At 43.4% G+C, this 26714-nt stretch overlaps 1 protein-coding gene across 7 annotated transcripts in view; it reads left to right on the top strand.

The window, feature by feature from the left end:
• Positions 1 to 23531, top strand: part of LOC106783107 (solute carrier family 23 member 1-like) — a 50936-nt gene extending 27405 nt beyond the window's left edge. For 4 of the 7 annotated variants that reach the window (XM_023639736.2, XM_023639737.2, XM_023639744.2 and 1 more), the window contains 9 exons: positions 1979 to 2160; positions 3090 to 3210; positions 4349 to 4505; positions 5299 to 5552; positions 11431 to 11595; positions 12009 to 12117; positions 12214 to 12309; positions 13661 to 13916; positions 23300 to 23531. In XM_023639736.2, coding sequence (XP_023495504.2) covers positions 1979 to 2160; positions 3090 to 3210; positions 4349 to 4505; positions 5299 to 5552; positions 11431 to 11595; positions 12009 to 12117; positions 12214 to 12309; positions 13661 to 13916; positions 23300 to 23516 — 1557 coding nt within the window. In that variant the 3' untranslated portion in view covers positions 23517 to 23531. The remainder of the gene's footprint in view (positions 1 to 1978; positions 2161 to 3089; positions 3211 to 4348; positions 4506 to 5298; positions 5553 to 11430; positions 11596 to 12008; positions 12118 to 12213; positions 12310 to 13660; positions 13917 to 23299) is intronic. The other 3 variants (XM_023639740.2, XM_070265095.1, XR_011438001.1) reach the window with 2 other exon arrangements.
• The last annotated feature ends 3183 nt before the right edge of the window (positions 23532 to 26714 follow it).

Below are 26714 nucleotides of genomic sequence, written 5' to 3' on the forward strand. Positions count from 1 at the left end.
TGCCAACTCCTGCTCTAAGACACAGGGCCCAGGGAAGGGCTTCCTCCTGCGCAGGGCTCAGATGGTAGTCTCGACTACTTTTTCCACATCACCTCCAAGTGTCCAACACAGTAAGCCCAAACCCGGAGTCTTCTCTGTGAAATTTTGCTCCCTCTGCTGGTCCAATGTTTCTCCAGAACTATAAACAAGAGAAAAAAATTCTTAAATGTTTCAACCTCATTTTATAATTGATTGATTGATTGGTTGAATTCACTGAGCCAGTCTATTGAAATTTAAGGTAGATTTTCCATACTTCACTGAGTTATATTTGTCTACACACCTCTCAAGGCTTGAAACCACTGATGGTGGCAGACCAATTGTCCATCACAATCCCAGCCACAGATGAAAGTGATGTGAACACAGGACCAATAGGAATGCCATTGCTTACCGGATATAAGAAGCAAAGGAAAGGTAACAGAGAACAGTGATTCTATTTTAAGGAAATGGTGGTAGCAGAAAAAGTAGAAAACCATGAGAAGAGATGTCAAGTTCAGTTTTCAACAGATTAGACCAATGTAAACTTCAACTTCCAGCATCATGGTAATTTTTATTTATGTACTTACATATGCTTATATATGAGTGAAATAAATGACAGCAATGATACAAGTGATGAGAGGGAGAAATTAGAATTATTTTGTCATTGTAAGGTGCTCACACTACCTATGAAGTGGTATAGCATTGTTGAAAATGGACTTGGATTAGCTGTAAATGTATGTGGCAAACTCTAGGGCAACAACCGAAAAGTAAGAAAAAGAAGTATCACTGATATGCTAAGAAAGGAGAGAAAATGGGATCATACAAAATACTCAAGTAAAACCAGAGAAGGCAGACAAGGAGTGGAAGACAGAAATAGGAACAAAGAACAAGGGCAACAAATAGAAAAGAGTAAGGAATATGGTCGATATGAACCCAACTGTTTCAATAGTCACTTTGAACATCAATGGTCTGAACGCATCAATGAAAGGGCATAGATTGTCAGAGTGGATCATGAAATAAGATCCAAGTATGTGTTGTCTACAAGAAACTCACTTTAACTAGAAAGACGCAGATGGATTAAAAGTAAAGGGATGGAGAAATATATACCACGCTAACATGAATCACAAGAAAGTGGGAATCACTATGTTACTTTCAGAAAGAGCAGACTTGAAAGCAAGGAAACTTTTCAGGGATAAAATAGCATGTATAACATCCAAACCAGTAAAGTAAAACAGGAGAAGTAAAGCAAACTCTATCAGTCCAAGAAATCAGGGACTGGCAGACTATAGTCCTGGAGCCAAATCTGGCCAGTTGCCTGTTTTGGTAGAGCCCACAAGCTGAAAATGGTTTTATACTTTAAATGGTTGAAAAAATCAAAAGAAGAATAACATCTCAAGACATGACAAAATTATATGAAATTCAAATTTCAGTGCCTATAAATGAAGTTTTATCAGAACACAATCAGGCTCATTTGCTTACTGCACATCTGGAAAAGTTTTGATAGAGCCCATATGGCCCACAAAGCCTGAAATATTCACTATCTAGTTCTTTACAGAAAAAAATGGCCAACTCCTGCAATAGAAAGTAGGAAGACAGAGTTAAATAAAGCAGCAAGGTATTCAATACACTGCTGAGTGATGCTGGTATTATGAGTCATCATCATCATTGTGATCAATAAATAATTTTGAAGGCTACTCCCTGAAAAACTTCCTATTAAGTGAAAATTTCCAACAGCTCGTTGGAAATCCAGAGCTGGAAGAGGAGTGAGATCAGAGCTCTTCTTTCCTCAGTTCCTTTGGGGTCCAGCTTTGCCCCTGCACTGCCTCTGAATGTACCACCTAGGGCTGACCAGATCTAGAAGTGGGCTGCAGCAGCTGGGCCTGTCATGGTGGCCTGGGCTGGACTGAGGCCCACAGTTCTACTGCAAGCTGTGAGGGGCCTGAGCTGCATTCTTTCTCTTCAGTTGCAGGGCGTCATCATGGTTGCTTCCTGTGTCCAGATTCTAGTGGGCTTCTCAGGCCTCATTGGTTTTCTCATGCGCTTCATTGGCCCCTTGACCATTGCTCCGACCATCTCCCTGATGGCCCTGCCTCTCTTTCATTCCGCGGGAAATGACGCTGGGACCCACTGGGGGATTGCTGCCGTGTAAGTACTCTCTGGGGAGGGAGTGGCATCAAGTTCTCTTTGGTGGAAGATTACCCAGGAAGAATAGTAAGAGTCCTGGCTGTTGGCAAACTCTTGTGCTTTAGAAATACTCTCATGAGCATTATGATACCTTAAGAAGCAGGAAAACTGCTACTTCTAATTTATTATTCTTACTATTTATTACATTATTAGTACTCACAGACAGTGAGTTCATCTCAGGCAGTGTATAAGAACACAGTGCACTGTTCACAAAAAGTTGACACTACAGGTCCCCTGCCTCCTAGATTTTCATTGAGCAAATGTTTGTAAACTTCTGGCCCCTGGGAAGGCTGCAAAGACATGGCCCCAGAACTCAAACATCTTGTAGTGTATGGGAGAGAGATAAGACTGGGATCCATGTACCTATGACACCAGGAGACAGTGATGAAAGTTGTAGAATGACATGCAGGTTCAGGGGAGGGGGTGAGGACAGCCAGCTGGGAGGATCAGGAAGGCTTCCCGGAAAAAGAGACCTTAAGCATTTAAGAGAGCTTTGAAGGGACTTGGGAATGACACTGGACACTGTCATTCACTCTGCCTCTTGTGGTCTGACCACAAGGACATGCAGAATGACCTGAAAGAGAAGGCCTTCTCTGCCTCTGGCCTCATTGGCTCCACCTGCTGGAGTCATTGAGCTGCCAACCCCCAGGGACTAACAGCCTCCCTTCCCTCTCCTCCCACTCAGCCACCAGCAGCTTTTGGAAGACAACAGCCCACCTTTGCAGAGATGGCAGGATGCTGCCCGCACTGCAGAGTGGGGTCTAGATGAGGACCCTAGCAGCTTGGCCAAGGCCTCCAATCCCAGTGACACGTGGTGGCCCAGCGCTCAGGACCCTCACTCAGAATGAGCCCCAGCTCACCAGCTTGGGTGTGGTTTGTTTCTGTTTCAGGACCATCTTCCTCATCGTGCTCTTTTCTCAGTACCTGAAAAATGTCGCAGTGCCCATGCCCATTTATGGACGAGAGAAGAAGCTTCACACCTCTAAGTTCTACCTGTTTCAGGTCTTCCCTGTAAGAAGCACTCCCCACCCCCTTTCATGCTGAGTTGACTCACCTGGAGAGTGAGGCACAGCCTCTCACACTCCCAGATGGCCCCCAAAGCAAGTGCCCCCCAATCTGCAGTGGCCAGTCCTCCTCAGCCTTCCTTAATCTACCAGAGAAGGAGAAGGAGGCCGAGAGGAGCCCAGTGGCCTGTGGGGGCGTTTTCTGACCCTTGGTGGAATGCTGTCCCATGTCTTTCCTCAATGCTTCTTTCCTGGGAGCAGAGAGCCCTACCCTAGGTCACTGCTCTGGGCTCCAGAGTGGGACAGCCTTCTCACGTTCCCCGGGCCGTCCTCATAGCAAGGTGCCAGGGGACACAGCCAGGTTCACTGCTAATTACACAAAACTAAGGGCCAAGTTGCTTAGATCAGGTTCTTTCTCGGTGGCTTGTGAGTAGTCCAAATACCCCTGGATGAAGATGGTACCTCCCTTTTCAGAGCCTTCCCTGTTGAATTCTCTGTGGAACCACACTGTCGATATGTGTAGCTGGCATCCACACTAATATGTTTGCAGGTTTCATTTAACTGGAAACTACATTCACACTGTAAAAAGATACTTCCACACAATCATCTCATTACTCCTTCAACAATGCTGTAGGCCAGTGGTTCTAAAATTCACTGTGCACAAGAATCACTTGGGACATAATTAAAAATACAGATTTCTGAGGTTCTGCCACCAGAGACTAAAAATCAACATATCTCAGGATTCTACTTGAAGAATTCCTGTTTCAGGCTCTGCAGAGCAGTGGTTGTCATTCCATTGTACGGATGAGGAAACCAAGGCTCAGAGTTTGATCCAAGGTCATGTGACCAACAATCAGTGGAAAGGGAGCCAGAGGGTAATCCTTCTGACCCAGGCTGTGCCCACTTTACCAGACATTTCTGCCTCTGTGTGACACAAGGTCTTCCCATAGTTTCTTTTGCTACATTCCCTTAATGTGCTAATTATTCACTGACACACCAGATTCTTGTTGTCAGTGGAAGGATGAGTAACCCAACATGTCCTCATTTCAAAGAGCTTTCCTGAACTCCCTCCTTTACCCCGCTCCCTGGTAGGTGGTTGCCAGGGCCAGGGTGAGATCCATGGTGAAGGGTGGCTCCTTCGGCAGGTGCTGCTGGCGCTCTGCATCTCATGGCTCCTCTGCTTCGTGCTCACAGTCACAAATGCCCTCCCTGCAGCCCCCACAGCCTATGGGTACCAGGCCCGCACCGACACCAAAGCCAACGTCCTCAGCCAGGCACCTTGGTTTCGCTTCCCTTACCCAGGTAATGACAAGATAAGCCCCTTCCTGCCTGGGACACATGATTTCCAGGACTGCCCATGGGGCCCAGGGCACTGGATGGAGAGCTTAATAGGGCCGGGAAGGTGGGGATCTCCTCCAAGGGTCTGACAAAGAGGGACAGGCCCTAGAGAGTCCATATTGGACACTTAAGAGAAGAAGAAGACCCTTGGATTATCCTAGGAATTCTTTGTGGGTGCTAGGCCAAGGGCTCCCACTCCAAGACCTACCTCTGAGCTGGCCTCCCTCCCTCATCCCCTCCTCCACATTGCTCCTGACCTCCTAGCCAGACCTTTGGGTCTCCTCCTGGATTTGGTGAATCCCACAAGTGTGGCCTTGGACTGAATTAGGAAATTTCTGAGGAGACAAGGTCAAGGCCATCCCTTAGGCCACTTCTGTTCTCCTTTCCATGCAGTTCTTGGCTCAAGGTGTATAAATAACCAGGTTCCAGGCATGGCTGGCCTGCCCTCATGGACTGCGGCGCTAGGGCCTCCATCACAAACAATCTTGGCTTCCAAACGCTTCAAGGCCTTCCTGGAAAGAGGTCCTGTTGCTGGTTCTTTCTGGGTACAGTGACCTCAAGGACAGGGCATCTGACCCTCCCTCAGGGATGAATGGTAGGGCAGGAGTCTGAGCCAAAGCCACTGGAGGGCTGTGAGGTTGGAGGACATGCCTCCCGCAGTTTAAAGCCTTTCAGAGACCTCTCCAACAAACAAATTATTTGGAGTTCAACAGCATGTTGTCTTCTGGATTAGTGTTCCCTCTGCATTGCCTTTCAGGACAGTGGGGCCTGCCCACCATCAGCCCGGCTGGTGTCTTTGGGATCACGGCAGGAGTGATCTCCTCGATAGTGGAGTCAATAGGCGATTATTATGCCTGCGCCCGGCTGGTGGGGGCTCCACCCCCTCCGAAGCACGCCATCAACCGTGGCATCGGCATTGAGGGCCTTGGCTGTCTTCTGGCAGGGGCGTGGGGGTCAGGGAACGGCACCACCTCCTACAGCCAGAATATTGCGGCACTGAGTATCACAAGGGTAAGGCTGCTGACGGTGGCTGCTGGGGCAGGCTGGGTACCTGGTCATCAGTGTATTAGTCTCTTAGTACTGCTGTAACAAATTATCACAAACTTAGTGGTTTCAAAAACCCAAAGTTATTATTTTACTGATCTGGAGTTCAGAAGTGCAACATGGGTCTCACAGGGCTGTGTTCCTCTCTGGAAGATCCAGGGGACAATCCATTTCCCTGCTTTTTCCATCATCTAGAAGCTTCCCACATTCCTTGGCTCAGGGCCCCCTTCCTCCATCTTCAAAACCAACAGTGTTGCAACTCTCTGACTCTTCTTCCATGGTCACATCTCCCTCTGATCACAGCCAGGAAAGATTCGCTGCTTATAAGGATTCATGTAATTAGCCTGGGCCTACCCAGATAATTCAGGATACTCTCTCCGTCTCAGAATACTTAGTTTAATCATAACTGCAAAGTTCCTTTTGCCAAGCAAGGTAACATATTCACGTGTTAGAGATTAGGACATGGCATCTTTGAGGAGCCATTCCTCTGCCTACCATACTTAACCTTCTTTGGTTGTGGCAATTCCACAGGCAGAAAGTCTATCCTGGCACTGGCAGACATCAGTGGCTTTATGAGCACTGAAGAAATCCTTACTTTCTGAAGTTTAGGTGGGAGGTCCATTACATTCAGCATGGTCCTTTGTCCAATCTCCAAAATTGAATATTAGAAAGCCATTTGGTCACCTCCACCTGAACATCCCAAGGGCACCTCACACTCAATATGGCCTCTGTGATGCCCAGTACATGCCCCCATCCTTACTTCTCCTCCTGTAAACCTTGTCTTAGTGAGTTCACTCAAGTCACCTTAACTTCTCACTGTCCTCTATCCTTGCTGTGGACTCCATTTTCTGAAAATGCCTGCTGTCCTTCTTGTCCTTTGTTCTCCATTCCCAGGGCCACAGCTTTATCATCTGTCATCTGGACACAGCAGTCTCACTAACAGTCTCTTTATAAGCATCTTCCCCATCTCTAATCTAGCTGCCACATGGCTGCCCAAGGATCTTTCTAGAACTCAATTAGATTAGTCCCTGCTTAAAATGTCTTCATGGCTCTGCATTTTCCACAGGCAAACTCTGTAAGTTCAGCAAGAATTCTTCAGGATGGTGCTCTCTAAGGTGACTTAGAAAAGAATAATATTATGATGTTGCTTTCCATGTGCTTCAGGCATCTTTGCAATGGTCTCCAGCAGAAGTCCTATGAGCTTTGGAAAAATACAAATTCCTCCACCCATGTTCCCAAGCCTGCATTTTCTGATAGTGCCCTGAGGGGTTCTGATATGCAGCTGGGTGGCATCGCATCTTTCTAGCAGCAGATCTGTCCACCTTTGTACCCTGCATGGCCTCTGGGCCACAACAGGGGCTAAAATCTGTGAGCAAACAGCTGAGGCAGCACCCACCTCTACAGCAAGTCCTGCGTGCTGTGACACTGTGGACTCTGGTACTTGGCCAAGGTTTCAAAACCTTTAGTGCAAGTCAGGAGAAAGCTTTTCACATGAGGGCCACTGACCCACACAGAAATACAGCCAGAGTTGGCTACATAAGTATAAAGAAGCAAATATTCTTCCTGTTACAGAGAAAAATCTAATGCCGAACAGAAAATTTCATTCAATAAACAGAACAAACGTTTCTTTGATGTATCATTTCCAAGCTAAGGCCTTTAGAGGAGAGGGAAAGAGCAGGAGAGAAAGCTACATAGACACAGAGCAAGCTGCAAATCCAGCAGGAGACAGATTAACCCTGGTCTGGACTCACACCTCCTCTGTGGCCTTTTAAGGTGTTCCTTCATTTTGCAACTGCAATGAAGTGCTCTGACAATTTTTGGTTCTCTCCCTGCATGCGTGTGTGTGTATGTGTGTGTGTGTAGGGGGAAGAATCCTGCTGAAGGCCAGAGATCTCCCATCACTTCTCTAGAATGTCATGCTCCCTGCTCAGATTTCAAACCTGAGGCCAAAAGAGGCCCAGGCTGCATGATAAATTCAGTGGCAGCAGGATTGGGGATGACTGCCATATTGATGGACCATCAGCATATCCACAGGGCGCTGGTTGAACCTGACAAAGTGATGTACTGTGCCTGGATCCATGCCCTTGTTCCCACAGTGCATTGTTAGGGCTGTTAACAGAACAAAGCAAAAAGTTCTTCTGATGTGGTGAATTCTTACCACATCTCTTCTAATGAAGACATTAAACAAATAAGCTCTTAGACTAGAAAGAAAAATAAGCAGAGGCATAATCTGCTACTTTATCAGTGCCTTCATGGACTTCAAGAGGCTGACATTAGAGTGTCTCTTAAAAAAATATTTTAAATTGTGGTTAAAGTTGCATCACATAAAAATCTACCATCTTACTCATTTTTAAGTGTGCAGTTCAGTAGTAAGTATATTTACTTAATATACTATAAAATATGCTATAATAATATATAATAATATGCTCTACTGTACACTTGTATAAGGCGGATCTCCAGAACTCTTTTGTCTTACAAAACTGAAACTACGTTAGAATAACTTAAGGACTGAGAGTAGACAAAATGGATGAGAAAGGTTCGGGAACTATCTACATATATTCACCGACTACAGACTCACGATGGGATATTCAGACAGTTGCAGTGCAGCTCTGACTTTCGAGGATGATGACAAATGTCTCAAGGTCAGAGGTCATTTTTATCTCACTGGTAGTAGCTGTCACTCAAACCCCAGCTATAACCCTTGACTAGAACCACAATCAGTAATGTCCAGCAGTGTGACAACTGTGTGCATCTGGCTCCAGGTTGTGCTTTCGATGGGATGGGATGTGGACCATGTCCCATGATCCTCACAACAGTGTGTTTGTTTTGTTTTTTTAACCTTTGTGGAACTTATTTTAAGATCTGCTATAAGAAGGAACCGTACTTCCTTAGCATTCCCAAACTACTAGCTACTCGAAAAACTACACAACCAGGTAATAGCAATCAGTAGTGACATTAGTGCAATTCATCCTCTGGAGAAACGAACTAGGAAAAAACTCACCTGTAAGACTCTTGATAGGACTGGTTATTGCTGTATAATACCATGGGAGGGGGGCTCATCTTGGTTTTGTATCCTAAGTGGACCCCCCATAGAGATTAAGGAGAAATCATAGTTTACACATTTTCCATAATATTTGCTTGTTGAGAAAATCTAGTTTGTCCTAACTGAGGAATGTATCAATTAACAATAATGAAGTGACTTTTATAGAGGGAACTCTCTGAAATGTAAATCACGTCATGTCACCACCCTGCTTAACACATCCTACTGAGAGTTTCCTTTGTCTTTGGATTTTTCATTTTTAATTGCGGTAAAGTACACATAACACAAGTTACCATCGTAACTACTCCTAAGTGTACAGTTCAGTAGAGTTACATACGTTCAAATTGTCGTGCAGCCAATCTCCAGAGCTCTTTTCATCTGAACTCTGAACCAGTTAAACAACTCCGTATTCCCCTCCCCCAGCCCCTCAACCACCATTCTAGTTTGTTTCTATGAATTTGACTGTTGTAGGTACCTCATATAAGTGGAATCATACAGTGTCTGTCTTTGTGCGTCTGGCTTATTTCGCTTAGCATAATGTCCTCAGTGTTCATCTATGTTGTGGCATGTGTCAGAATTTCCTTCCTTTTTAAGGCTCATTAATATTCCATTGTAGATACGTTCCACGTTTGCTTCTGCCCTGTCTTTGAATTTTATTCTAACTCCTTTCTCTAGCCCTTAAAGCCCTTCATAACAGAGGCTTTGCCTTGCTCTCCATCCTGTCTCCTCTCGCTCCTTGTGTCACTGTGCTCCAGGAGCACTGATTTTCCTTTTATCCCCCCGAGCTGTATTGAGATATACTTGACATACAACATTGTGCAAGTTTAAGGTGTGCAATATGTTTATTTAGCACACTTACATACTGCAATATGATGACCACCTTTAGCTAACGCCTCCATCACATTACCTAATTGTCACTTCTTTTTTTGTGGTGAGAACACTTAAGATCTACTCTCTTCTCAACTTTGAAGTATATAATACAGTATTGTTAACTAGAATCACAATGCAATACAATTCATTTTTCTGCATATGGTTATCCAGTTTTGCCAATACCATTTATTGAAAAGGCTCTCCTTTCTCCATTGAGTTTTCTTGGCTCCTTTGTCAAATATTAGTTGACTGTATGTGCAGGGGTGATTTGTTGGTGCTTGGTTCTGTTCCATTGGTGTATGTGTCTATTTTTATACCAGTGCCCTACTGTTTTCATTACTATAGCTTTGTAGTATAGTTTGAAATGAGGAATTGTGATGCCTCTAGCTTTATTCTTCTTTCTCAGGATTGCTTTGGCTATTCAGGGGCTTCTGTGATTATGTATGAGTTTTAGGATTGTTTTTTTATTTCTCTGGAAAATGCCATTAGAATTGTGATAGGGATTGCATTTAATCTATAGATGGCTTTGGATAGTTCTGGCATTTTAACAATATTAATTCCTCATATCCATGAACATGGGCTATCTTTCCATTAATTTGTGTCTTCTTTAATTTCTTTCATCAGAATCTTATAGTTTTTAGAGTACAGATATTTCACTTCCTTATCACATTTATTCCTAAGTGTTTTCTTGTTTTTAATGCCATTGTGAGAGGACTGTTTTCTTTATTTATATCTCATATATTTTGTTGTTACTGTGCAGAAATGCAACTGATTTCTGTATGTTGGTTTTTGTACTTGAAACTTTACTGGTTTGTTGATTAGTTCTAACAGTTACTTAGTTGAGTCTTTCTTACACATTTTCTACACATAGGATGATATCATCTGCCAATAAAGACAACTTTAATACTTCCTTTCTGATTTGGATGCCTTTTATTTCTTTATCTTACCTGATTGCTCTAGCTGGGACTTCCAGTACTGTGCTGCACTCTTAAGTTGAATAGGTGTACTGAAAGTGGGCATCCTTGTCTTGTTGCTGAACTTAGAGGGAAAGCTTTCAAGTATTTACTGTTGAGTATGATTTTAGCTGTGGGTTTGTCACATATGACCTTTATTGTGTTGAGGTGCATTCCTTCTATACCCAATTTGTTGAGAGTTTTTATCTGGAAAGAATGTGGAATTTTGTCCAGTGCTTTTTCTGCATCTGTTGAGATGATCATATGATTTTTATCTTTCTTTCTATTAGTGTGGTATATCACATTGATTGATTTGCAGATGTTGAACCATCTTTCCATCCTTGGAATAAATCCACTTGATCATGGTGTACACTTTTAATGTGCTGTTGAATTCAGTTTGCTAATATTTTGTTGAGAATTTTTGCATCTATATTATCAAGGATATTGGCCTGCAGTTTTCTTTACTTGTAGTGTCCTTATCTGGCTTTGGTATCAGGGTAATGCTGGCCTCATATAATGAGTTTCTGAAGTAAGTATAACTAATCCCATTTGGTAACTTTGGAGGCTGACATTTGGAGAGGTTAGGTAATGTACACAAAGTCACACAGCTAGTTAGAGGCAGAGCTGGGATTGGCTATCACACCTCCATTCTTAAGCATTGGGCAGCTGCCTCCCAAGAGAGACTTCTTGCCTTGCTGTAAAGGCTTCTTAGAGGAGGAGCATTTGAGTCAGGACTTGAAAACAAGTGTGAGAGCAGCAGAATGGAGAGGTGAGGGGCAGAGGCCTTGATCTAAGGTCACATCCTCATCCTTTCCCAAACCATGAGGGAGCAGAGGGGGGCCATTTTGGGGTTAGGCAATGCTGTTCCTGCAAGTCCACTGGCGCAATACTCCAGGTGCCCTGGGAGCAAGGCAGAGGCCTTTAGGGCATGTGGCCTGGCTGATGCTGAGCTCCTTGTCTCCCATTTCCTTGAGCACTGCAGGTGGGGAGCAGAATGGTGATTGTTGCTGCAGGCTGTGTGCTGCTCGTGATGGGAGTATTTGGGAAGATTGGGGCTGCATTTGCAACTATCCCAACACCTGTTATTGGAGGCATGTTCCTGGTGATGTTCGGGATCATCGCTGCCGTGGGGATTTCCAATCTGCAGGTGAGGCGAGGCACCTTTGGAAAAGCAGCAGCCCTGCATGCCCTGAAAGGAGCCCATGGGGACTGAGGTGAATGGAACAGGGCTAGGGCAGGGGAGGAGCAGGAGGAGGAGATCCTTGGTCCCTGGAACCACACTGGCCCCCAAATGAAAGAAATAAATAGCCAGAAGCATCCAAACTTCTGAAAAACAGAAATTGCATCAGCTTGAATTGGATTATCTAAACCACTTAACTCCCAAGGTCAAGTGGGAATTGGGGCCTGCCTTGCCCAATGAGAACATATGTCACTCTGAGTCCAGCCTTCCTCCCCACCTCTGGTAGTGGTGGGAGGGGAGGGGGCATTTGAGGATATTAGACTGATATGCAGTACAGATGCTGATGGTTCTGGGCTGCCACGGGGCCCTCTCTCCTGCAGTACGTGGACATGAACTCGTCCAGGAACATTTTTGTCTTTGGCTTCTCCATCTTCTGTGGGCTTGCCGTTCCCAACTGGGTGAACAAGAACCCTGAGATGCTCCACACAGGTGATTCTCCCTCCTCTAGACTGTGACCACTCCAAGGGCAGATCCAGTGGGGCCCTTTGTCCCTGGGAATCCCCATCACTTTTGTCTCCACTCTAGGGATTCTCCAACTGGACCAGGTCTTCCAGGTGCTGCTGACCACGGACATGTTTGTAGGTGGATTTCTGGGATTTCTACTGGACAACACCATCCCAGGTAAGGCTCACTTTCACTCTATAAGTGAGTAGTTTGGGTAAATGGTCAGCATTTGGGCCACTCACATTGCTTCACTGCCCCTGATTAGCATGTCAGGCTGGCCACAGGCTACCTTGAGGAGGCACCGGGTCTGGGTAGGTGTATGGGCCTGTATTAGGTTTCTAGGGTTGCCATAACAAAATGCCACAGACTGGGGCGCTTAAACAGCTGAAATCCATTTTCTCACAGTCTGGAGGCTAGAAGTCTGCGATGAAGGTGTTGGCAGGGTTGGTTTCTCCTGACACCTCTCTCCTTCCTTACAGATGGCCACCTTCTTGCAGTGTCCTCACATCCCTTTTCCTCTGTGTATGTGCACCCCTGGTGTCTCTCTGTGTGTTCTAATCTCCTCTTAGTAGAGAGACACAAGTCAGATTAGATTAGGGCCCACCCTGAAGACCTCATCTTTAACTTAATCACCTCTTTCAAGGTCCTGTCTCCACACACAGTCACTTTCTGAAGTATGGGAGTGGTTAAGGCATCAACATATGATTTTGGGGGGGGGGGGACACAATTCAGCCAATAACAGTGCCATAAGATGAGAAATACACCAGAAGCAAAAAGAAAGACACAAGCCCATCCCCAGAGCCTGCAGTCTAGTTGGTGAGGGAGAGAACACAAGTATTCTTCATTCACTGATTCATTCACTCATATTTTCAATAAAACCCCATTGAGCACTTGCTGCATTTCATATAGCATGTACCGAGACTACAAAGAGCAGAAAGACATGCCCCTGCCTCCCAGAGACCCAAGGTGAATAAGAGAGAGAGACAAGAAAACAGACAATGACAACTCAGGTTAATAACTGTGATGAGGAGCCAACTGAGTCTATAATTGCTGAGGACATTGAAAGTGAAGAGTGCAGAGCAGCCATCACTGATGAGTTTCAAGGCTCCCTTCTTGATCCTTCTATGGCCTCTTGACAGGCCCTCTATGATATCCCCTGCTTTACGGTATTCTACTTTCCACATTTCTTCTCTTTACCAATTGCAAAATGCATCTGTGTTCCAGAAACATTAAAACGTGGAAAGGCCCACTCCTGAAGATGAGGAAACAATGGTGTTTCATATAAGATTGTTCCCTGGAACTCCGGACCATGTCAGCCCCACTGGGGGAGCTGAGGGGATGCTGGATGAGCTGAGCTGTGATTTTTAGATGGGCTTGGAGGAGGAGGAGGAGGAGGCCCTTTTGGCAGGTGGAGGGCACTGAGAGGAGACCTCATGAGTGCCTGCAGGGGGCGCTGGAGGCTCCTTCCAGCCCACCTCTGTCCAGTTCCATCAGGGCCCAGTCTTGACTGCTCACTGTCTCCTATTAGGAAGTCCAGAGGAGAGAGGCCTCCTGACATGGAGTCAAATCCATGAGGAGTCTGAGCAGACTATGAAGGCATCAGAGATCTACAGCCTGCCCTGTGGGATTGGCACGAAGTTCTGCACTTCCTCCTATACCTGGTACCTCCCCTTCTGGCCCAGACCAGAACATCATGGGAAAGGTGAGGTGGGAGCGTGCCAGCTTACCCTCTGCTCCCAGGATTCCTCAGGAGAGTGCCTGAAGGGTGCCACAGAAACCACGATGTAAGGAGAACTCTCTGCACTGTGGGGGGAATGCAAATTGGTAAAATCACAATGGAAAACTGTATGGAGTTTCCTCAAAATTTAAAAGCAGAACTACCACATGATCCAGCAATTCCACTTCTGGGTATTTATCTGAGGAAAATGAAAACACTAATTAGAAAAGATATATGCATCCCCATGTTCACTGCAGCATCATTTACAATATGGAAACAATCCATTGTCCCTTGACAGATGAATGGATAAAGATAATGCGTGTATATATATACAATGGAATGTTATTCAGCCATAAAAATGAATGAAATCTTTCCATTTGCAACAACATGGATGGACCTTGAGGGCATTATGCTAGGTGAAATAAGTCAGACAGCTCTGCCCTGGTGCAACCAGGGGTGTGACCACAGAATCCAAATTCTCTGCTGAGCCACATAGGAGATCTCTGTGGAATTGGTTAGGGCCCTTTTGACTGGAAATGAGAAAAGTGTAAGTCATATAATCGGAGATGGGATTTATTGGTTCTTGTAACTGGGAAGGAAGGACACTGGGAGAGTTCACAAAACCATAGGAGGAATCATATGAACCAGAGACTTAAGGATAAGAACTGATGTGTTCTTTCTCTATCTCTGTCTCTTTCTTTCTGTCTGTCTTTCTCTCTCACACACACAGATACACACACACAGACACACACACTGCCCATCTCCCATCACTGCTTCTCCTTGCTAGTTAGCCTCATTGTCTCCCACTGCAGCTGAGGACGATGGCCACACACCACCCAGATTTGTATCCTTCCCCTGTAACTGCCAAGGCAAAAGGAAGAGGGCCTTCCCCACTGGCTCTACCAGAAACATCCCAGGGAGGACTATGGTATCTCAGGGTATCCTATGCAAAGAAATTTCATAAGTGCCGAGTTTGAAGACTTGATCTTAATTGTCCCTGTATTAATTTCCTAGGGCAGCTGGAACAAATTACCAAACACTTAGTGTCTTAAAAAAACACAGATTTATTCTCTTAGAATTCTGGAGGTCAGAAGTCTGGAATGAGTCTTACAGGACTAAAATCAAGGTGTTGGCAGGGTTGGCTCCTCTGGAGGTTCCAGGGGAAAAATTCATTTCCTTGCCTTTTCTAGCTTCTAGAGTTGGTCCATATTCCTTGCCTTGTGACCCCTTCCACCTCTTCAAAGTGCATCTCTCCAAACTCTGCTTCCATCTAACCATCTTTTTCTCTCTCCTTTGACCTTTCTGACTCATTCTTCTAAGGACACTCGTGGTTATTTAAGGGCCCACCCAGTTGATCCAGGATAATCTCCCCATCTCAAAATCCTTCATTTAGTCACATCTGAAAAGTCCTTTTGCTATACAAGGTGACACTCACATGTTGTGATGATTAGGATGTGGATATCTTTGGGTGCCATTAATCAGCTTACTATCATCCCTAATTAGAATCCTGTAGTAGTAACTCTGTAATATGGCAGCTGTTCTTTAAGAACATGAGCCTGAAGGCTCTGCCACCCTGGGGGAAACTGATGTGCACAGAGTTCAACATCTTTACAAATCTGTTTCATTGACTCTAAATTTTCTCCCTGTGAAGCCAAGTCAGCTCCCACTGGCCATAGTGTTTCCTGGTCACCTTGTCACTTCCACACTTCTAAATACACCAGCCAGAGTCAACACGGAAGGCATCCTCCTTTTGTATAACCTTAGTTGGTGAAAAGTCATGTTTGCTTTTTTTCACCAATTGCCGGTGAATTTTTTAAACCAATTCTGCTCTTTTGAACAGTTTTTCATTCCTAATATGGACATCTTGTGTTGACGATATAATGTGTCCAGTCTGTTTGTTCTTAGAAGACATTTTGCAGTCTTAGTCCATGGAAAACTGACAATTATCTTTATGAAATCTGTGATGAGCCTCTTCACATTTTTATTTTCACTATAATCAGATAATGTACTCAATAGAAATGTAACCTTTGTAAAACTCTACTGGAAGCTGATTAACAAGCAGAAATTAACACTTAATTTTAGGATAGTGCGAATGGGGAAGAACCACTTGCTACAGGACATCTCCACTAACTTCTGCCTTGAACCTCACGCCATCAGACTTTCTGCCTATGCACCTTTTTGTTGATGGCATCTACAGATCCTGGTCACTAATCTCCCTCCTTGAGGATGTCAGTGCATTGGGCACTGTCTCTTCAACAATCCCCTGTCTTAATAATTGATGACTTCATATCAATATAGTTCATCCTTCCCCCACCCTGGCCTCCTGTTCCTCCTCCAATAACCTGGTCCTTCACACCATCTCAGCAGCTCATTCCTATGGCCACATTCTAGTCTAGACCTTGCAATCCACTTTCTACAGTCTCAGTTTCAAGTAATTTTCTGACCACTGCCTCCCATTTTTCTAGCTCACTACTTCAAGTTCCTCAAGTCCAATAACTTCAGATCTGAGTCTACTGTCCTCCCACCCCCTTCTTGTCTTCTCCTCCCTCCTCACCCAGCTTCAATTCCCTGGTCAATCATAATAATCACTTTCTTGCATTCTTAATACCCTTGGTCTGTTCTCTCTTCATCACACTGTCTTGGCAAAACCTTAATGCTGATCGAAAACAACCTACTCTATGCCTGCACCAGGCAGCCGAACCGTGCTGATTGCTCTTATCTTAGATTCATGACATGAACTTCACGTGGGTCCTCAATGTTGCCCGGCTGTCATGCCACCTTTCCCAAATCCATTTGCTCTCTCTTTTTCCTCTCTTCAGAAACCCCTTCCACCTCTGTCCTCATCCTGATTGTCGGCTTCCTATTTCACTGAGAGATCTGTGGGGCTGCAATCAGAAGTATCCACATCTCTCCACCTACCAGCTTCTGCACCTACATCATCGGCTTCCACATATTAGTGAAGTCATACAGTGTTTGTTTTTCTCTGTCTGGCTTATTTCGCTTAATATCATACCCTCAAGGTCCATCCATGGTTTTACAAATGGGACAATTTTCTCTTTTTTATGGCCGAGTTGTATTCCATTGTTTATATTACACCACATCTTTATCCATTCATCTGTAGAAGGTACGTGGGTTCTTTCCACGTCTTGGCTATTGTGAATAATGCTGCAATGAACATAGATGTGCATAACTCTCTTTGCATTGTTGATTTCATGTTCTTTGGATAAATACCCAGTAGTGGGATAGCTAGATCATATAGTATTTCTATTTTTAATTTTTTGAGAAATCTCCATATTGTTTTCTGCAGTAGCTGCACCAGTTTGCATTCCCACCAGCAGTGTACGAGGATTCCCTTTTCTTCACATCCTCTCCAACATTTGTTGTTTTTTGTCTTGGTAATTATAGCCATTCTGACAGGTGTAAGGTGATATCTCATTGTAGTTTTGATTTGCATTTTCCTAATGATTAGTGATGTTGAACATACTTTCATGTGCCTGTTGGTCATCTGTATACCTTCTCTGGAAAAATATCTGTTCGGATCACTTGGTCATTTTTTGATCAGGTTGTTTGGGAGTTTTTTGTTGTTGTTGTGTTGTATGAATTCTTTATATATTTTGGAAATTAACCCCTTGACAGATATATGATTTGCAAATATTTTCTCCTGGTTGGTGGGTTGTCTTTTGATTTCGATCCTTGTTTCCTTTGCCTTGCGGAAGATTTTTAGTCTGATGTAGTCCCATTTGTTTAGTTTTTCTTTTCTTTCCCTTGCCTAAGTAAACATGGTATTCGAAAAGATAGTGCTAAGACTAATGTCAAAGAGTGTACCTCCTATATCTTCTTCTAGGAGTTTTATGGTTTCATGTCATACCTTCAAGTCTTTAATCCATTTTGAGTTAATTTTTGCGTATGGTGTAAGATAATTGTCTACTTTCATTATTTTGCATGTGGCAGTTCAGTTTTCCTAACACCATTTATTGAAGAGTCTTCCCTTTCTCTGTTGTATGTTCTTGGCTCCTTTGTCAAAGATTAGCTGTCCATAAATGCATAGTTTGATTTCTGGGCTTTTAATTCTGTTCCATTGATCTGTGTGTCTGTTTTTCTGCCAGTACCATGCTGTTTGATTACTATAGCTTTGTGGTATATATCAAAGTCAGGGATTGGGATGCCTCAAGGTTTGTTCTTTTTTCTCAGGATTGCTTTGACTATTCAGGGTCTTTTGTTTTTCCATATAAATTTTATAATTCTTTGTTCTATTTCTGTGAAGAATGTCATTGGGATTCTGATTGGTATTGCATTGAATCTGTAGATTGCTTTAGGTAATATGGACATTTTAACTATGTTTATTCTTCCAATCCATCAGCACAGAACATCTTTCAATTTCTTTATGTCTTCTTGCATTTCTTTCAATAATGTCTTATAGTTTTCAGTGTATAGGTCTTTGGTTAAATTGATCCACCTCCTTGGTAAAATTTGTTCCTAGATATTTTATTCTTTTTGCTGTAATTGTAAATGGGATTGTATTCTTGACTTCTCTTTCTGCTAGTTGGTTATTAGAGTATAGAAAGGTAACTGATGTTTATAAGTTGATTTTGTACCCTGCAACTTTTCTGTAGTTGTAGATTATTTCTCATAGTTTTCTAGTGAATTCTTTAGGGTTTTCTATATGTATAGAATAATGTCCTCTGCAAACAGCAAGAGTTTTACTTCTTCCTTTCCAATTTGAATACCTTTATTTCTTTTTCTTGCCTAATTGTTCTAGTCAAAACCTCCAGTACTACATTGAATAGGAGTGGAGAGAGTGGGCACCCTTGTCTTCTTCCTGTTCTCAGAGGGATGGCTTTCAGTTTTTCACAATTAAGTATGGTGTCGGCTGTGGGATCATCATATATGGTCTTTATCATGTTGAGGTACTTTCCTTCTATACCCATTTTATTGAGAGTTCTTATCATAAATTGATGTTGGATCTTGTCAAATGCTTTCATTGCATCTATTGAGATGATCATGTGATTTTTATTCTTCATTTTGTTAATGTGGTATATCAGATTGATTGATTTGAAGATGTTGAACCATTCCTGTGTCCCTGATATAAATCCCTCTTGATCGTGGTGTATGATCCTTTTAATGTATTGCTGTATTTGATTTGCTGTTTTTTGTTTGTTTGTTTGTTTTTTTGGTGAGGAAGATTGTCCCCAAGCTACCATCTGTGCCAATCTTCCTCTATTTTGAATGTGGTACACTGCCACAGCTTGGCTTGATGAGCAGTGTGTGTGTCCGCACCTGGGATCTAAACCCACAAACTCCAGGCTGCCAAAGCAAATTGTGTGAACTTAACCTCTACACCACTGGGCTGGCCCTCAATTTGCTAACATTTTGTTGAGGATTTTTGCCTCATGTTGACCAGTGATATTGGTCTGTAATTTTCATTTTTTGTGTAGTCCTTGTCTGGTTTTGGTATCAGGATAATGTTGTCCTCATAGAATGAATTAGAGTGTCCTGTCTTCTTCGATTTTTTGCAATAATTTTAGAAAGATAGGTGTTAAGTCGTCTTTGAATGTTTGGTAGAATTCTCCAAAGAAGCCATCTGGTCCTGGACTTTTGTTTTGGGGAGGTTTTTGATTGTTGTTTCAATCTCCTTGGTTGTGATTGGTCTATTCAGATTCTCCATTTCTTCTTGATTCAGTTTTCAGAAGTTTTATGAGTCTAAGAATTTGTATGTTTCTTCTACATTATCCAATTCGTTGGCATATAGTTTTTCACAGTATTCGCTTATAATTCTTTGTATTTCTGAGGTATCCATTGTAATTTGTCCTCTTTCACATCTAATTTTATTTATTTGTAATTTTTCCTCTTTCATTTCTAATTTTATTAATTTGAGACTTCTCTCTTCTTTTCTTAATGAGTCTAGCTGAGGTTTTTTTAGCTTTTTCTTCTCAAAGAACCAGCTCTTAGTTTCACTGATCCTTTCTAATTTATTTTGTCTCTATTTCATTTATTTCTGCTCTAATTTTTATTGTTTCCCTCCTTCTGCTGACTATAGCCTGTGTTTCTTCTTCTTTTTCTAGTTCTGTTAGGAGTAATTTAAGATTACTTTTTTAAGATTTTTCTTGTTTGTTGAGGTGGGCCTCTATTGCTATAAATTTCCTTCTTAGTACTGCTTTTGCTGCATCTCATGAGAGTCAGTATGTTGTGTTTTTATTTTCATTTGTCTCCAGGTATTTTTTTCATTTCTCTGCTGATTTCTTCATTAATCCAATGGTTGTTCAGTATCATATTGTTTGGTCTCCACATATTTTTGACATTCCAAACTTTTTTCTTGTAGTTGATTTTGAGTTTCATAGCATTGTGGCTAGAAAAGATGTTTGGTATGATTTCAGTCTTCTTGAATTTATTAGGGCTTGCCTTGTTTCCCAGTATGTGATCTATTTTGAGAATGTTCCATGTGCACTTGAGAAGAAGGTGTATTCTGCAGTTTGGGGATGGAAAGTTCTATATATATATCTATGAAGTCCATCTGGTCTAGAGTTTCCTTTAAGGCCACTGTTTCCTTATTGACTTTCTGTCTGGATGATCTATCCATTAAAATAAATAGGGTATTTAGAACACCCACTATTAGCATGCTGCGGTCAATTTCTCCCTTTAGGTCTGTTAATAGTTGCTTTCTATACTTTGGAGCTCCTGTGTTAGGTGCATATATATTCATAAGTGTTATATCCTCTTGGTGGAGTGTCCCTTTTATCACTATATACTGCCACTCTTTGTCTCTCATTATCTTTTTTCTTTTAATTTTTTAATGTTTTTTTTATGAGGAAGATTGGCCCAGAGCTAACATCTATTGCCAATGTTTCCTCTTTTTTCTTCATTTTTTCTCCCCAGCATCCCAACACATAGTTGTATATCCCAGTTGTAGGTCATTCTAGTTCCTCCACGTGGGATGCCACCACAGCATGGTCTGATGGGTGGTGTATAGGTCCACACCTGGGATCTGAACTGGCAAACCCTGTGCTGCTGAAGTGGAGCATGCAAACTTAACTTCTCAGCCATGGGGCCAGCCCTCTCTCATTATCTTCTTTACCTTGAAGTCTGATTTGTCTGATACAAGTATGGTAACACCTGCTTTCTTTTGCTTGCAATTTTCTTGGGGTATCATATTCTATCCCTTTACTCTGAGCCTATGTTTCTCTTTAGAGCTGAGATGTGTTTCCTGGAGGCAGCATGTTTTTTAATCCATCAGCTACTCTGTGTCTTTTGATTGGAGAATTCAATAAATTGCCATTTAAAGTGACTACTGATATATAAGGTCTTCATAATGCCATTTTTTCTCTTGTTTTCTGGTTTTTCTATATTTCCATTGTTTGCTTTCCCTCATATTTCTGACTGCCCTTTCAGTTTGGTGGTTTTTTTATGGTGGTCCTCTTTATTTATGATTTGTGGCTCTGCTCTGATTTTTTGTGTAGTGGTTACCATGAGGTTTGTATCAAAGATCTCATAGATCAGATAGTCCATTTTCTGATAACCTCTTATCTCCATTAGCTTAAGCATGTTCCATCCCTTTCCTCTTCCCCTTTTTTGTTATTGTTGTCATAACTATTCTGTTTTGTGTTGTGAGTTTGTGACTAAATTGAAGTATTTATAATTATTTTTAATGCTTTCCTCTCATATCTTTTATGTTATAATCAAGTGTTGGATAACCTGTTCTGATAGACAGCTGCAATTTTCTGATTTTGCCTGTCTATTTATCTCCTCACTCAGAGCTTTGTAAACCTTTGCCTTTTTGTTTCAGGTAGGAGGGCTCCCTTCATCACTTCTTGTAAGACAAGTCTAGTGGCAATGAACTCCCTCAGCTTTTGTTAATCTGGGAAAGCTTTTACTTCTCCATACTATCTGAAGCATAATTTTGCTGGATAGAGTATTCTTGGCTGAAAGGTTTTGTCTTTCAGTATTTTGAACATATCATTCCATTCTCTCCTAGCCTGAAACGTTTCTGCTCAGAAATCTGGTAAAAGCCTGATAAGGGCTCCTTGTATGCTATTTTCTTCTGCCTTGCTGCCCTTAATATTTTTATCTTTGTCATTGACTTTTGACAGTTTTATATTATATACCTTGGAGAAGGTCTTTTTGCATCGATTTAATTAGGAATTCTACTAGCTTCATAAACTTGTAAGTCTAGTTCCTTCCCCAGGTTTGGGAAGATCTCAGCTATTATTTCTTTGAACTAGCTCTCTGCTCCCTTCTTCCTCTGGGATACCTTTAATCTTTTTGTTACTTTTCCTAATTCAGTCAGATATTTCTCAAAAAATTTCTTCATTTTTAAAAACTCTTAGTTCTTTCTCCTCCTCCACCTGAAGCATTTCTATATTTCTATCTTCTAAGTCACTAATTTTGTCCTCCATAAGGTCTGCTCCACTTTTTATGGTTTCTATATCATTTTTTTATCTCATTAGTTGTGTTCTTCCTTTCCAGAATTTCTGTATGATTTTTTTTAGGGCTTCAATCTCTTTGGTGAAGTATTCCTTCTGTTATTAATTTTATTCCTGAGCTCATTGAACTTTTTTTCTGTTTTCTTGTAACTCATTGAGTTACTTTATGAGAACTATTTTGAATTCTCTGTCATTTAGATTGTAATCTTCCATGACTTCAAGTTTGGTTTCTGTAGATGTGCCATTTTCCTTCTGTTCTGCAGTGTTACTGTAGTTCTTCATGGCGTTCAATGAATTGATCCTCTGCCAGTGCATTTCTGGTAGTATCAGGTCATATATTCCACCTGCCACCACTGGTGGGGGGGTGGGGAGGAGCTGTGTTTTCTGATACCACCCTGTCCACTGGTAGTTATGCTGGTTGGGCCACTCTGCATGTGCACGGACTGGCTGCAGTTGATTGGGGGTTTGCACTCACATGGCAGGGCCACTGCGATCAGTGGGTGGGGTGCCTTTGTGGGGGCTGAGCTGCCACTTGGTGAGGAGTATTTGCAGGGGTAGGTGGGTGCTTCTGTGGACTGGGCTACCACTCTGAATGTGTTCCTGTGTGGACCAGTCTGCCCCAGCCTCCACTCATAGTCATGCGGACTGCTATGTGAGGATCTGTGACCTGGATTGCTGCCACTGGGGAAGGAGAGGAATCTGCTTACCTAGATCCACTGCTCCTTGTCGATCCAGTCCACTTGCCTTCATATGTATATAGCCACGTGGTCTTTCAGATGTCCTGTTGTATTGTGTAAGGAAATCTCCTGCTAGTTAGTGAGTATCCATTTAGTTGTAATTTAGAGGGGAGAAACAAAGGGAATGACTCACTCTGTCATGATGCTGACATCACTCTGTGATGGGTTGTTCTTAAATTTCACTTTCTTGGATTCAAATGCATTGATTCTGGCTTAGGTTTCTGTTTGTTTATGTAGGCTACCAAGGATCTGAGCCCTCTCAACCTAATGGTCTCCTTGTTTAATTATTTTAACAGGCTTCAAGACCATAGCATCAACTCCTGTCTGAGTTTCCAGCCTGCTGATATACCCTACAAATTTCAGATTTGTAGTCTCCAAAATTGTATGAACCAATTCCTTAAAATAAATCTCTATACCTACACCTACACCTATACCTGTATCTATCATATTGATTCTGTTTCTCTGACAGATGTAGTACTGGCTGATACAGAAAGACACCATCAGTCAAGATAGAGGAAGATACCTGACTGATATAGGAAGAGTCCTTGGTGGGGAGGAAGGGAAAATGAAGACCATCTGAGAGCAATCTGATGCAACGGATTCATCCCAGGCTCTGCCAATATGCTATGTGCCCTGCAGGAGAGGGGGAGGGAAGGAGAGGGCAATTGGGGCTGAGGAGTGAAGGTGGAGACAACACTCCTAGTACCTGGCTGTGGGGAGAAAGGACACAGCAATTGCTGAGGTCCACTCTGACCAGGGGCCCACTGGCACCTACTGCTCTTGGAATCAAGTCACAGCCTTAGACTAAATAGGATCAGGCTGGGGGTGGGTGGAATGAGGGAGGGGCTATTCAGACCCTTTACATGTTCCTTAAAGGCCTCCTGTGTGCAGACACCTCTGTAACAACACATTTCTTCTTTCCTACATGCTGGTTTATTCCTGGCTTGCTGAGTTGCTGGGGGTGGCTGGCCTGAGCACTGGTACCATGAGCACTCCTGTTTCTTTTCTTCCCAAAACAAATTCAGACAACCCCCAAGCATAAAGGCCCTGCCTGCCCAGCTGCATAGAAAGCCCTAACTTGCCCCTGATTTAGACAGTGAAGTGCTGGCAATGCTTGGAGCTCTGCATATCCTCAGGTGGAGTCCTTGGGTGTCGCTCAGCTTGTGCCTCATAGGTTGGTGCAGTGAGAGCTGGGGCTGTGGTGTCAGACAGACTGAGTTTGGATCCTAACACTTAACCTCCATGCCAGGTTCTCACAGGGAGATGAAACAGTCAAGGTATTTTGGAGGCCTTCATTGGAGGGGAGCCACTGCTGTAATGATATGTAAACCATAAGGAGCCAGGCAAACCCATTCTCTCTGTACACTCAGTGGACTAGTCAGCGTTCTCTAAAGAAACAGAGCTGATACGATGTAGGATGTGTGTGTGTGTACAGGTATCCAAAATCTGCAGGGTAGGCTGGCAGGTTGGGAAGAGTTGCAGTTCGAGTCTGAAGGCAGTCACTGGCAGATTTCCCTCTTCCTCCAGGGAGGTCAGTCTTTTGGTATATTCAGTCCTTTGACTGATGGGATGAGGCCCACCCACATAGTGGATAATCTGCCTTACTCAAAGTCTACTGATTTATATATTAATCTCATCCAAAAATACCTTCCTGGAAACATCCAGAATAATGTTTCACCAAATATCTGGGTACAGTGTCCTGGCCATGTTGACACACAGAATTAACTATCACATCCAGTGTGCATGCCCAGGGACATTATACACTCTTTGCCCAGGAACCTCCCCAGAAAGTACTCAGAACACTGTGGAATCTGGTTTGGACTCCAAGAACAGTCTTTATTACCACAAGAAGCAGATGGAGCTGGTTCTACCCTGATGTCCTGTAAGACAGTGTTGAGATCAGCACCATTCCTGTGCTCCCAGAACATGCGGGATGAGTGGGTGGCCTCCAGAACTCTCTAGAACCCATCAGAACAATGTCCTGAACCCAGGGTGTGCTATAAGTAGCCAATGTTATGGCACCTCCAGGGACAGATCCAACCTGTCCTCTTTCTGAAAGGCCAGTGGCCTGGGCCTCAGCTGTGCTCAGCACCCCTGAATAGGAGCTCAGTGAGAGCAGCAGTGTGCCCTGCAGCAGGCCAGCCTCTTATATCAAACAACCGGGAAAGACTGACACGGGCCCAAGCTACTTTTAATTACTTTATAATAAGCAGAAACTAGAACCATCAAAATGCTTTGATACAGCCCACTCCAAACTTCCCAGAGGCTGAGGCAGGTGCAACCTTGGCTGCTGTCATTCAAACTTGGAAACTGCCCACCCTCATTCATTCCTCCCCCTCCCAGTCCTCCTGTATTACAAACCTTCATCGTCAAAGGTCTTCATGCACCTCAACATTATCATCTCATCATCCATGGGAAGATCTGTTTCCTGCAAAACACAGGGTGGAAGAGGATTGAATTTCTATTTAAGGACTCCAGGCCCCAGGCAGATGAGAAGGCCCCACCGTCTCAGGTGCGCCCTGCTCCCTTAGTCCCTACTCCATGTTTCTTCAGCTATATCTTCTTCTCTAGCTTCCAGCCAGGTAAGGGCCACAGGAGGGAAGGCCCCACTTCCATTTCACTCAACTCCATGCTCTAGAAGCTCCAGAGAGGTATTTCCTGGATACAGCAGAACTGGCTTATTTCCTACCCTGGGGATTTCCAGGACCCCATAAGAGAGACGGGGGAAATCTTAAAGCTTTATCCAAATGTCCATTAATAGGGGATGGTGAATTATACCACAGTGCACCTACTGATGGAACACCGTGCAGCTGTTTCTAAAAAAGGAATGAGATTGATCTCTCTCTGTGGGATGTACTATTAAAAAGGGCAAGGTACAAAGCCGTGTGCAGAGGAGGCTACCATTTGTATTTGAAAGAATATATGAATGTCTGTAGCCTCTCTCTCGATGGCTGTATAAGAAACTGGTAACGGTAGTTGCCTTTGGGGAAGGGAATGGGGAAGTAACCAAGGGAAACTGGTTGGACAGTCTTTGTACATTTTTTGGTAACTTTCAAATTGTAAACCATGTACCTGGGTTAGCTGTTAGGAGATAACATTTTTAAGAAGCAGTGTTATGGTTGTTCAGCAAGGTTTCTCATTCCCTTTATGATGACCAGGGCAACCTCTCTGACTTCCCATTCCCTCTTCCCCTAAAAGTATGATCCAGGGTTTTTGCTCTTCCTATCTCTCCCCAGCCAAGTAGAAAATGACCCCTGTAATTTGTTAGCCCTGCTGGTCAAGGGTTGATCCTCTTGTGCCTTGGGAAGCATCCCTAATCCCAGTCAACCACCTCTTGAATGCAGGACCTGGTCCCAAGGGTGATGGCCAGATTAGGGGATGAGCCTGCAAACGAAGCCTTTCCAGATCTGGAGAACGGTCCTCACTTACTGTGCTCTACCAGTGGAGGTGGGGTGCAGGGGGAGCCAGAATCTCAAAGAGGGGGGATCAGGTGGTTTCTGGGACAATCACCCAGGCCCCTTGTCCAGGGTGAAGGCAACAGCAAAGGTTGAGAAAGGAGGGAGTCAGAGCATAGGGGGGGTGCCAGGAGGCCAAGCATCCTTCCAGGGAACCATGCACTCAAGTCTCTGTCACTCAAAGGGCTCAGATGTCGTTCAAAGTGCTCCACCTCCTTAAGCCCCTGACAATGGTGTCTGAGGCATGTTTAAGCTG

Source organism: Equus caballus, chromosome 4 (genome assembly GCF_041296265.1).
Source record: "Equus caballus isolate H_3958 breed thoroughbred chromosome 4, TB-T2T, whole genome shotgun sequence".
NCBI classification, from domain to species: Eukaryota; Metazoa; Chordata; class Mammalia; order Perissodactyla; family Equidae; genus Equus; species Equus caballus.